The sequence below is a fragment of the Vitis riparia genome, chromosome 18 (assembly GCF_004353265.1).
Source record: "Vitis riparia cultivar Riparia Gloire de Montpellier isolate 1030 chromosome 18, EGFV_Vit.rip_1.0, whole genome shotgun sequence".
Taxonomy (NCBI): Eukaryota; Viridiplantae; Streptophyta; class Magnoliopsida; order Vitales; family Vitaceae; genus Vitis; species Vitis riparia.
Genome location: NC_048448.1, coordinates 33,218,800 through 33,232,185, shown reverse-complemented (window position 1 = coordinate 33,232,185; position 13,386 = coordinate 33,218,800). Strand labels below are relative to the sequence as shown.

General features: G+C 28.3%; 1 protein-coding gene across 1 annotated transcript; it reads right to left on the bottom strand.

The window, feature by feature from the left end:
* Positions 1-1,031: 1,031 nt before the first annotated feature.
* On the bottom strand, positions 1,032-3,726 carry LOC117907087 (putative 12-oxophytodienoate reductase 11). The gene is made up of 5 exons (XM_034820458.1): positions 3,560-3,726; positions 2,716-2,856; positions 2,426-2,556; positions 2,015-2,191; positions 1,032-1,807 (listed from the first exon to the last, which is right to left on the bottom strand). The coding sequence occupies exons 1-5, from the start codon at positions 3,655-3,657 to the stop codon at positions 1,215-1,217; spliced, it is 1,140 nt and encodes a 379-aa protein (XP_034676349.1). The 5' UTR covers positions 3,658-3,726; the 3' UTR covers positions 1,032-1,214.
* Between the last annotated feature and the right edge of the window lie 9,660 nt (positions 3,727-13,386).

Here is a 13,386-nt window from a genome sequence, read left to right as displayed (position 1 = left end):
CTCATGATAATAGAGGTATTTAAACCTAGTCTTGTCAAAGGCTTAGCTGCAACTTGAATCATACCAAAGTGTATGAAGTTGTAGTCACGCTTATGTCTCTCAATAGATTTACTATCCAAGAGACGAATTACTTGGTCGTCTTGTTATAAACTTATGGATTGTTCAAGGGTCCTAATGGTGTAGTCTGTAAAGAACTTAAAGGTTCCTTTCTTATAAATTTCTTGATTAGACACCTTGGATAACTTCCAATCATCTAACTCATTTTGGATCTTAGGATAATTGATCTCTTCATTGTTTACTACAGTGTCTTGAGAATCTGTGGATTTCCTAGACATGGTTCTGAAAATCGAACTCATTTTAAGGTTTTAATCTAAAGCCTAATAGCATATTAACAAACCTAGTGAGTAATCACCCCAACCCTTTTACAGCCCTAACAAACACCTATCTCCGGCTAACAACGGGCTCAACTCGACAAGGATCGCACTTAGGCACACTGCTAGTTTTCCTAGGATAGATCAAAAACTCAAAACAATCCCGACTACCCTTCCCGTGTCATCTATATATATATAAATTTGGATGTATTTACTGACATAAAAAAATGATAATAAAAGTATAAATATTTTTTATTTTAAAATGTTGATAATTTTATTTATAAATTTATATTTAATTTATATTGCATTATTATACATAACATAAGATAATTAAAATTATTTTCTTTTAAAACAATTTTATTCTAATTAATTTTATATATATATATACACGAATTTTTACACATATAATATAATTTATAAATAATATTTAAGAATATTATATATATATATTGGTAATAGTATGGTGGTTCTGCCTCTTTCTCTCTCTTGTGCGGGTGGACCGTTTAATTCAATTAATTTTTTAAATATGAGAAGTGGTATCTGAATCCCACATCGGTCAGAGATAGCGCTTGAGTGCTTGTACAACCACACAAGCCTATATGCTGGGCTACTGGAGATGCATTGGGGTGGCCTGAAACGGCCCATTTATTAGCATTAAAATTTGGAAAGGTGGGCTGGAATTAATCCCTTTATTATCATGCAGGATAGTCCTTGAATCAATGAATTCTATATTCTTACAATAACGTGGAAACTATCTGAAAGGGACAAAAGAAAATAACAACTATGGAAACTATTTATATCACTGAAAAATAATTCAAGTTCTAATCCTACACCTTTGAGAATCTACTCGGTATCTTCAAGAAATGGATAATCGTTATAACCAACAATAGGATCGGGTGTATAGAATGTTTCTCTGTTGTACTTGTTGAGAGGAGCATTGAGCGCAAATCTCTTTGGAAGATCTGGGTTGGCCAAGAACCAACGCCCATACACAACAAGATCTGCGCGATTCTCTGCCACAGCGTTGTTCCCATCTTCTCTGTCATACCCCCCAGTAACAAGGAACGTACCATTGAAAGCTTTTCTCATGGGCAAAAGACTATGGGGACATTCACATTTTTCTCCGAGTGTTTCCATCCTTGGTTCAACCATTTGGCAGTAGAGAAGCCCGTATTTATTCAAGGATTCAGCCATGTAAAGGCCTAGAGCTTTTGGATTCGAGTCTCCTGCTTCTCCAAAAGCATCATATAGAGAAAGCTTGATTCCAACTTTGTCTGCGCCTATCTCATCAACAACAGCTTCAACTACTTCCAAAGCAAACCGGCATCTGTTCTCTAGGGATCCACCATATTTGTCAGTTCGATCATTGACCTGGTCTTTCATGAACTGGTCAAGTAGGTAGCCATGAGCCCCATGGATCTCGACTCCATCAAAACCTACATATTGAACAAGTAATGTTATTGCATCAAAGAAACTGAAGTGACTTCAGTCACAAAACCATAAGACCAAAATCCCATAATTCAATGGTGGGAATGGCTGCCATTTTCTTAGCTGAGCATTCATGACCTTCAAATGCTATGACTTGGCTGATCAAATGTTGTTCACCATCACCAAAATTTATTTTAATTGAAAATATCACATACCAGCTTCAATAGCGTTCCTTGCAGCAAGTCTAAAATCCTTTACAACTTGAGGGATTTCATCTGTTGTTAGCCGCCGGGGAGGTGAGAACTGGTCAACACCAATGCCATTGCCTCGGATTTGGGGTGTCAATGGCTTGTCTGTACAAGAGATTGGAGCTTGCCCGTTTGGCTGGAAATCTGAAAAAATTAATAGGATGGATAAATCAGAGGAGCTATAACCAAACAGAAAATAAACCTTATTTCTCAATAAAATCCGTTCATTCCATCATATAAGCTTGAAAACAAAAAGGAACTAAAAGATTCCATGTCGGCTGCATCCCAACAATTCACGAACTCTTCAATATTCATTTGCATGCTGTAAGCTAAGGAATGCCTTTCAAATCTACAGCAAATGGTAAGTAAAAAACATACCCGTGTTTGAAACCCTCCCCACATGCCAAATCTGACAAAAAAAGATACCGCCTTTAGCATGTACAGCATCTACAATAGGTTTCCATGCTTCAACTTGTTCTTTTGTCCATATGCCCGGTGTATGGGGATACCTAAAAATATGGAAAATTCCAAAAAAAAAAAAAAACAAAAACGACAGGGCCAACATCAATATCAAAACACTGGAAAGTATGTGCTCGAGAACATTTTGTTTTTTTTTTTTCATTTAGAAAATGAATGGAACTTCACAAAATGACTTCTTCTACAATTACCCTTGAGCAGTGTCGGAAACTCCCGTTGCTTCAGCTATGAGAAGACCCCCTTTGCTGGTTCTTTGAGAGTAATGTAAGATAGCATGTGGTTGAGGAACATTGTTCCAAGATCTCTGCCTGGTTAATGGTGCTAGCACAACCCTGAAAAATATGGAGCACAAGGAAATTTAGCTATTTGAGCACTTTCGGCCAAAGAAAACAGTGAATGGACTACTAAAGCTTAACTAGCAGGAAGCTTAAGACTGAACAGATTGATTCACTAGATCCCTTTAATTTCACTGGCTGGATTTCTCAGAAACTGAAAACCCAAATAAAGCATTATTGAATCTCCAAATTTAGAAGCCATGGATTCAATAGTTCAAACCAAATCCCAGAATCACAATTTCTTTTTCTCCTTAAAACCAGGAACAGAACATCAATCATACACACCCTATGTCCACTTCTCAAAACACAAAATTAAAATCAGAAATCCAACATATGCATTTAATCATTTTTAGAAACAACTATGAAAAAAAATAAGTGAAAATAATTTAAAGATATTATATAAAAACACCTAATTTTATATTTTTAATAACAGAAAATATAAAATAAATTTTTATTATTAAACGTGTTTCCCAATTCTTTATTCTAAAAAATAAAAAACTATTCTTTAAAACAGTTTTCAAATAAACGCGAAAACTCTAGATCTTAAAAATTTTCCATCACCCATGACCCAAAGACATAGATTTTCCCACAAATTCCATCTTTCCCTCAAAATACCCAAAATCCAGCAACACCCAACAAGTAGAAATAGCAAATATGAAAGAAAGTGGGAGAAAATCAAGAGAGCAAGTGGAGACTGCACCTGTGAGATAGCTGGAACTTGCCCAACTTGTATGGAGTGATAAGAGGGATGGGGGTTTCAGCAGAGACGCCATTCATTCTTTGTACTTTCCCGTCCATCAGTGTTTGGTTTCTCTCTTTCTTTTCTTTTCCTGGAAAATAATCGTTGAAGGAATCTATGAAACAGTGAAAACATCCGAGACAGGTTGAAGCCCATTTATAGAGAGAAGATCCAAGGGCGTGCGTGTTAAATGATCAAAATTAAGAATCTGTTCACTTCTGCGGGTGATGAGATCACTTCTGCGGGTGATGAGATCATCCCACATGTCATTCAAAGTCAAATTGACGTACACAAAATGAATCATTGGTGAACTTTTTTCATCAGCAATGAGGTCATCAAACTCAAATTGACGTACATTCGTCAACTTTTTTGGACCATTGTATTTTGGCCCAGGTCAAAAAAATTAAACTTTGATTTATATAAGCTTAAAACCTAGAGAAAAATGTAAAAATTGAGAAGAAATATATGAATTTTTTATTTTTTCAAAAATGGTCTTTGCTCATTATAAAAAAAAAAAAAGTAAAAAAAACATTAATTTAAATTTTATTTATTTTATAAACCTCAATAAAATATAATATAATATAGTGATTTGGAAAAAAATACACCATTTTCCAAAAAAATAAAAATAAATTATTATTATTATTATTATTTAAAAATCAAACATCTTAAAAATATATATATTTTTAAAATTGTGTATATAAAAAATAACTAAAAATATGTCAAATTTATTTTTTTTAAATGATATATTTTTAGAATATATTTTAAAAAATAAATTGGTTTTCTAAAAATAATAAATTTTCAGAATAATTATTAAAAAAAATTAAGATAAAAAGGTTTGTCAAATGTTATGGTAGAAAATAGTTTTGAAGAGTATATTGGTCTTTTCATATTTTATATTTTTTCCATCAATTATGCAACTTATATGAACTAAAGCTTAATTTTTGGGCCCAACTGGGCCCAAAATACAATTGTCCCTATTTTTTCATCAACAATGAGGTCATCATATCGATGGATGACAAAAGAACATACAAGAAAATAAGAAAAGGAAAAGTCGTCTTCATTTCATTCTAACATTTAATAAAATAATACTAAAAAACAAAATCAAATTTATAGAAAATGACGAATATTTTCATATATATTCTCGTTAATTTGTAATAGGCTCCATTTTAAAATCTAATGTTTATGAAGCAAAATTCAGCATGCAATATAAAAATTAGTCTTAAATAATGGTAATATAAATTATAAGAAATTTTTTTAATAATTTTAATAATGCAAATAAACTCAAAAGAAAAAATAAGAGACATATTTTTCAAAATGAATTTTCAAGTAAAACATTTTATATGGAACTTATTTAAATATTTTAAATCATTTAATTATTTATTTAAAATATTTCAATAAAATTAATAATATTAGTGGCAAGTTTTAATTTTTTTTTTTAAATGGATTAAAATGAATTTAAGATAGTTTTGTCATAAAGTTGGGTGTATATAGATTAATTTGAGTGATTTCAATTCATTTAGAACACTATTTACTTTGAAGAAATTGTCTATTACAATAATTTGAAGTTAGTATTATTTTTTAATATAAATATTTTTTAAGTAAATTTTTAAGATATTTTATAAATATAATGTATTTAAAAGCCTAAACACCAAGTCAAGTACTCTAATCAAGGAATTTTCCTTATGATTTTTTTTATTTTTATTTTTTATAGATGATCAATTTAAAAAAAAAAATTACTTTTTCATATTTATTTAAATAAAAGCCTTTTTTAGTCCAACCGAAATAATGTTGTGATGTGATACATGGGATGCCAAAATTAAATTGGGTTAAATTTTAGTAGGATCCATTTATGAAAAAACAACCATTTTCCATTTTTTAAATACATATATATTCATAAATTTATCAAAATCATAGTAAAGATGTACTTTTTCATTTTTTTTTCTAAGTAATCAGCCTTTAATGAAGAATATAAGTGTCTACATTGAATGCACGTGACCTGTTTACCATGTACAAATAGAAAATAGTTATCATAGACTGATGGAGACTAAAGTTCTATTTTATAATTGTTTTCAAGAATAGTTTTTTGCTTTTTAAAAAAAAAAATTGAAAAACACGTTTAACAATCACAAACTATTTTCTATTTTATTTTTGTTTTTTATTATCAAAAAATAGAAAATGATGTTTTCAGATAACTTCTTTTATTTGTTTTCAATTTTTTTAGAGCTATTTTAAAGAATAATTATACAAACATATATAATGATTAAAAATAAAGCTATTGACATAAAAAAAATTTAAAAATATTAAAAACAAATTAAAAACAATTTTAGATTTTCATACAGACTTTTGTTTTATAAAATATCATAGAACGGTTTTCAAAAATTGTTCTTAAAAACTATTTTAAAAAATAGTTACCAAATAAGGCCTAAAAGTCTCTACATGCAATGCACCTTACCATATACAAATAGAAAATAGTTGTTTATAAAATATGTAAAGCATAATTTTTTTTAACAAGTCCAAAAAACACATAATTGAATAGCCATTTTTACTCATTAATTTTAAAAAATATAGAAAAAGTAACCTTAATTTTTATAAATCAATTTTATCTTCATTTATTTAAAACATATATATTTTTTCACAAGTCAATAATTATTTTTTAAAATGACTTTTTACTTGTCAGATTAATAATACTGATTGATAATTTTTTTATGTAAAAATTGGTTTGAAATTAATAAATAAGAAATTTTAAAAATTAAAAATACAATTAAAACTAAAAAAAAAAATTAAAACTAAAAATATAAAAATAAAATATTAATTTTTACTTCGCTAAATCATATTAGTAGAAAATATAGATTCGAGAAAGAATTGGAAATTTGAGATGCGATATTTTATTTTTAAAATTTTTAAGTTTTTTTTTGTGTTGATTGTATTTAACTTTTAATTAAAAAAAATAATTGTATTTAATTTTTAAGTATTTTAGATTTAATTATATTTTTAATTTAAAAATTTTCATATTTTATTATTGATGCCAACTAACAAAATTTTTATTCAATTTTATTAAAGAAAGATGAGAAGATGAGTATAGGGAATTAGAGAGATTATCATGGTGAATTTTTTCAAAATGATTTGTATCTCATATTATATAATAAAAAATTTATAATATATTTATTTATAAGATACTTTTATTAAATTAAAATGATAAATCATTTTTTCTATAATTTTACTTAATATTATCATGTAAAAGGGTTTTTCAGGAAATAATTAATTGACTTATAAAAAAATTCATATATTTTAAAATATTTTTAAATGAATGAATATAAACTGATTTATAAAAGTTGGGGTTCTTTTTTCTATATTTTTTCAAATTAATGAGTCAAAACTCACTTTTTCTTATCTAAAAATCATATTTATATTAATAATATAAAAGTTGATTGAAAATTATTTTAAAAAGTGTTTTTAACTTAAAAAGTGTCTTTGAAAAAAATAAAAATAGCTTTTTAATAAAATTTAGGAAATATTTTTAAATTTTTGAAAAACATATTAAAAAAATCACTTGTAGTGTTTTTTTTTTAGAAACACTTGATAAACGATTCTCCCAAAAACACTTGATAAACGATTCTCCTAAAAACGCTGGATAAATGATTCTCTTAAAAACATTTTTAAATTAAGAAAGCACTTTCATAAAAAATATTTTGAGTAGAAACATGTCAAATGTAATCTTTTAAGTATAACATGGGAAAATGAACACACTCTTAAGTATAACATGAGAAAATGTGGATTTACCCCATATATAATCATTACAGGTAATGAACATTTCAAATGAAACATAAGTAAACAAGAAATTGTAAGGTTGTCCTCATATAGGTGTGAAAACATCCTTGTGAATAGCATAATATATAGAGAATCAAGAAACATTATTGGATCAAAAATAAAGAAAGTTTAATTGTTTGTAAGAAAATGTATGCATCAAGAAGAGCATGAATTGGCCTTTTGCTCTTTATTGGTTCCACAAAGTAGTCCTCAGCAATTGCCTAACAAAACAAGGGCTCATCATAATACAAAGAAGTTACTATCTTCGGTGGGATATTAATTATGTACCAATTGTTTTTGCCTTTTAACCCCTAAATAGAGATGGGTGAGTGTTCCCATGTAGGATATATATACTCCTCTTAGAGAATGAAGTGATAAAATGAGTATTCTAGATTGTTGCAGGGCAAAAAAAAAAAAAAAAAAAAAAGTTTGTTTTAACTGCAATGGATCCTTACTATTTTAAAATATGTTTTAAAGTTATAATTGCTCATTAGACCTAGAGTGAATAATATCCATACAGAAAGGGGTAAGTTATTATAAATGTTATCAAAGTCGATCTTTAATTTTGATGTAAGCCTTCATCTATTTGACCTCGTAATCTTGTGAGGACATCATGTCTGTATGAAAGAAAAGGGTAATTATAATGTCTCATATTACATACATAATGATATCATCTATATTAAAGGGAGCGAGACACTATAAATGATATCAAAGTTGATCCTTGACCTAGTGTGGGAATTTGTTTAACCCCGCAAGAGGTATTTGTCCATCTAAGTGCCCTACAATCCTGTGAGACATAATGAAGATGTTATGTTTGTATAAGAGTAGTAATGATATTCTACAATACAATATAAGCAACATACTTCTCTTAGCCATGTAAACATATTTTAAAATCATGAGGGTTCATTTTACCCAAAACAACTACAGGGCTAAAAGCGAGTGACCGAACTTCTCTATTGTACCAAAATACTTAGCATTTTTACGTAACAACTCTAGTCAAGAAAAAAACTAGAGAAAGAGTCACTACGGCTTTTATAGTATTTCGGGTATTGTTCTCAAGGACTGACCTATGGAAATTGTCAATATTATAATAAATGAATTGCTTTTGTTTAAATCCTAAAGTGAAAAACAATATGTGAATGATGTGAAACTAAGTAAAAGAAATTAAATTAATAAAAAAATGAATATTGATTTTAAATTCAATTGATTCAAGTTTGGGGTTTTCCACAATCCAACCTAGGGTATAGAAATTAGAGAAAACAAGGGTCTTTTAAGTAATATGATCTTAGGGTTTTGGGATCCTTGGCCACTCGCGATCAAGTTGAGTTCTATAACTCAAAATTACATCTAAAACCTAATTTTTCCTTTTTAAAACAGATTCCTAAAACCATCAAATGAATGAGATTGATTACCAATTTAAGATTTGGCTTTTTAACCATTCCTACTCCTTATAGCTTTGTTTAGGGGCAAATAACGATAGGAAAGACGAGAATAACTAATGATCAAGAATTACCAAGAATCAATAGTATCAAGTAATAACCTACCATATCATTCCCTAAACGAACTCACAAAGATAAGATAAAAAAATGATAAATTGTCACCCAACCAATAATTAACCTCATTGTTATAATAATTTAACCATTGTCCCTATAGGTTTCCTAGCCCTTAGGTTTTCATGCTTCAAGCCCCAAGTTGGCTCTTAGCCTCTCATGGGGGTGATGTCACATTCACAATCCATAATAGGGTAAATCTATAATTTGAATCAAAAGAAACTAAAAACAATATATTTAATAAAGAAGAAAAAGAAAACAAACCAAAGTTCTCGTCTTCTTCCACCTTCAATGTCAAACACTTCGGAAAAAAATCCAAGATCTCTAAAACTTAGAATTGAGAGAGTTTATATAATTGGTTACTTATTACAAACTAATTTACTAAAAATGATTAAAAAATAATAAAATGGTGATTTCTAGTCGTGTGGGGTCCACTTAGGGCGGATGAAATGCCCTAGATGCAATTCCCGAGGTGGAGGAGGTGAAACATCAAAGTGGCAGTAGGTGAATTCGAAATTGGTGTCATTTCGAAGTGGATTTCAAATTCATAAGTTGAATAGATGCAATTCCTGAGGTAGAGGAGGTAGAACATCAAAGTGGCAATGGGTGAATTCGAAATTGGTGTCATTTTGAAGTGGATTTCGAATTCATAAGTTGAATTTCGAAATCATAAGTTGAATTTCGAAATGATTTCGAAATGACCCTCCAGCTTGGTGCAGTTGTCTTAAAATGACCATAACTTCTTCATTTCAACTCCGATTTGCAAATCGTTTGAAGCGTTGGACTTCTGACTTGCTGAGCTTCGAAAAAATATATATTATGTATACAATGGACTCCAGAAAGTCCTCTAAATTTTTCCTCAAAGTCAGAATATATAATGTCATCAGATTTTTGAGTTCTAAATTTCCATGCAGTTGAATCTTGCTTCATGCCTCATTTCCCATGTTTTCATGCCTTCTTTCTTACTCCATAATGGTCATTTCTCATTTTCTAAACTCATGATATCCTTGTCTTGCCTTTCCTTATGGTTCATGAGTCTTGACTCACTTATTTCCTCATTTAACCCTTTCTTGATCTTTCAAAATCTAAAGTGATTCAACTTGCACCATTTTCTTCCCTTGAACCTAAGATAAGTCTCCAAAGTACAAATTAAACTCATGGCTAAGGCCTTAGCATCGATTTAGGTCAAGTTGGGTGATTTGAATGTCCTTTGGTGCACAAATCATATCAAATATGTGCCATTAGAGCACATAGTTTGGCTCCAATCAGCGAGCCATTACAAATAGTATGAATAAGGATCTTTGACCTTGATATAAGTCTTTGCTTGTCTAACCCCATAAGGAGTAACTATCCTTTTGGCCCCATAATCTATGGGGCATAATGAGGATGTCATGTTTCCATGTGAGATCAGAGAGGCGGGATTGTGATGTCTCATATCAGATGTGAGGTATATATGTATACCCTATTGTCCCGTAGTGGATCATATCTGCATGGGAAGGAATGGGAAGTTACAAATTTTCAAAGAAGTCTATCCACTGAAAAAAAAAAAAAAAAAAAAAAAAAAAAAAAAAAAAAAAAAAGTTCTATCCTCAAATTTTAGAAATTATCGCATTAAGAAAATCATGCTTCTATTCAAGCCTTTTTAGGTTTTCATCTTCAATTATAGATGAGCAAACATTCATCAACATTTAGATTGACAAAAAACACATCATTGCCTACCAAATATACAATAAAACTTAAAATATATCATACTAACTAAAAGACTTGCTATCGGATTATGAAATTCATATTCACCAAATTCAAAAAAAGAAAAATAAATGAATGAAGCCTAAATTGAAACATAATTTGAAATCGTTTTTGCATAATTTGAAATATCTTATACAACCCTTATCCTTTCAATTCTTATTTACCTTTATCTAAACATATCCAAACTTACCTGTGACATTTCGATTAATCAATCAATAACCTTGAGTCTTTAATAGAGAGTAAGTCATCATCTAGAAAGATCCTATATTAGAATAAAAAGAATAAAATTATCAATACACAAACTATAATGTATAATACACTAACACTCCCAACTATGTAGATATTATCCACTTTGAACTTAATGAACCTTTATGACTTTAAAACATATCTATAATATTAAAAAGAATCCACATAATAAGATGAGTCACATATATAACATCATAAAACTTTTTCTCTTATTCAATATAGGATATCACAATCATTCACTATGAAAATATAAAATCTTTACTATAGACATATTTTAAAGTGTTAAGTTCAGAGCAAACACTATTTATATGAGAGGAAATGAGTCATTACAAATTATGAGTTTTACTATTTTTCATTTTTAAAAGCAACAAGCTTTTTAAGAGAGACAATAAATATCCTAAAAGTAAAAGAAAAATTAGACGTTTTTTTTTTTGTTTTTTAAAGGAAGAGGAAAATACTCTTATAAGGTAATAATTATGGTAAGAAGAATGGATATTTTCTAAAATAATATATAATTATCTCCATTATGGTAGAGGAAAATATTCTTATAAAACCAAGGGAAGATGAATGAGATTTCTATATCAAGTTTTCTCTTGTAAGGTAAAAGCTATATTTTTCTAATCTAATCAATAATCAAGCGAACAAATTTGAATTTTAGATAAAGGACTTTGACTTCTATATACCTCTCTCCATATGTTCATAATATTTTTTAAATTAGGTTGATATATAGTGATAGGACTTTTGACTCATGGTAGAAGCCAAAGAACATTTCATCTTCATTACCCATCAACCATCAACCCCACAAATTTGAATGAGTTGTTGTATGAGAGGTGACGTTGACATTGTTGATGAAACCATATCCACCAATCAAAAGGTCAATTTAAAATGACTTCTTGTATGAGAAGCGTGTGTTGATGAAACTACTTCCACCAATCAAAAGGTGTTTAGGGAAATGCAATGAAAGAAGAGTTTTTCTATATCGAAAGCTCCCAAAATGTCAATTTTGAGATGACGATGAATGAATTTTTTTTCTATATATCTATTTATAATTCACCTTGAAAAGATATAAATAGAATTAAATTTTAGTTAATTTTTTTTCCTATGTTAGCACATGTAAAATAATATGTAAATTTACTTCTCTAAAGAGTAATGTATAAAAAATATATATAATATTTATTTATTTATAAAATATATTTATTTTAATATAATTAAAAATTTTGAAAAAATTAAAATTAAAAAAAATCTCAAACTTGTTATGCCTCATGTTTAAACTTTTTATTATGATGAAAATGAAAATAAATTTGTAAAAATAAGACACAATAAGATTAGGATGCACCGTCCTAAACCCACCCATTACCATGGTTAAGTAGATTGTAATTACTTTGGCCAAGAAGGTTGATATATTCTTAGTGAATTCTTAATTTTTAGAATCTTATTTATTTTATTTATTTAAAAATAATAATGGGTGTGTCTCCATTTTCAAGTATGAAAAAAATTCTAATAAATTTATGACACATGAGAAAAATAAATTTAATTTACTTTTTTTTAACAAATAGACAACTTCTAATCTGTCCTATCCATGCCAAAATGTAAAAAAATTAAGATCTGAAGTTAATTGTACATCTCTTTTTGTATTGGTCATTACTTTCTATACTATATCATAAAAGAACTTAAAAAGAAATAAGATTAAAAAAGAAGGTCGGGTGATGCAGCGATGTAAGGGAGAAGGTGTGGGACTTCCGGATTGGACATGGGTGCACCATGGTCAATGAAGGTGGCCAGTCCATATATACACATCACATTATTGCCTTCTCATCATTAGTGACCGCACCCAGTGGACCTTTACACAATACATATATTATTATTCAACCTCATAATGGGACCTCATGTTTTTCAAACTTCTCTTATTTTGTTCCTATACTTTCTTTATTATTTTTTAGCCATTGTGGATTAATTTTTCCTTTTTCCTTATCATTTTTTTGCTTTGGTATAAAAATTAGTTTTACCTTATGTGGGTTAATTTTCTTTTATTATTTATTACTTCAATAAATGACGTTCTGACAAAAAAATAAGTGAAATAACCGAAAACAATTAAAATATGCATTCTAAAAATACAAATTTTCATGTTTTTTAGTTGTTAAATATGTTTTTCTATATTTTTATTTATTTAAATAATTTATTAGAAAAGATTTATGATAAAAGAAAATTGATTCTATGATGGTTTTATTTATATTATATATTAAATTATTTCATATTTAATAAAAAAATTACTATATTAATATAATATTTTAAATTTTTCGTTCTAATTTTAATTTTAATTTTTAGAAGATAAAATGGTTTATGAAACTTAACTAATTGGAAAATATGTATCAAAAATAATTTTGACATATTCATTTAGGTATGATAAAAAAAAAACCATAATTTAAAGAAATGTGATAA

Bases quoted from the DNA above. Each gene is read 5' to 3' on its own strand.
- LOC117907087 (XM_034820458.1), bottom strand. From the start codon at position 3,657: ATGGACGGGAAAGTACAAAGAATGAATGGCGTCTCTGCTGAAACCCCC. The intron at 2,557-2,715 runs GTAATTGTAGAA...CCATATTTTTAG, and splicing joins GTTTCCGACACTGCTCAAGG to GTATCCCCATACACCGGGCA. The intron at 1,808-2,014 runs GTATGTGATATT...TTCAATATGTAG, and splicing joins AAGGAACGCTATTGAAGCTG to GTTTTGATGGAGTCGAGATC.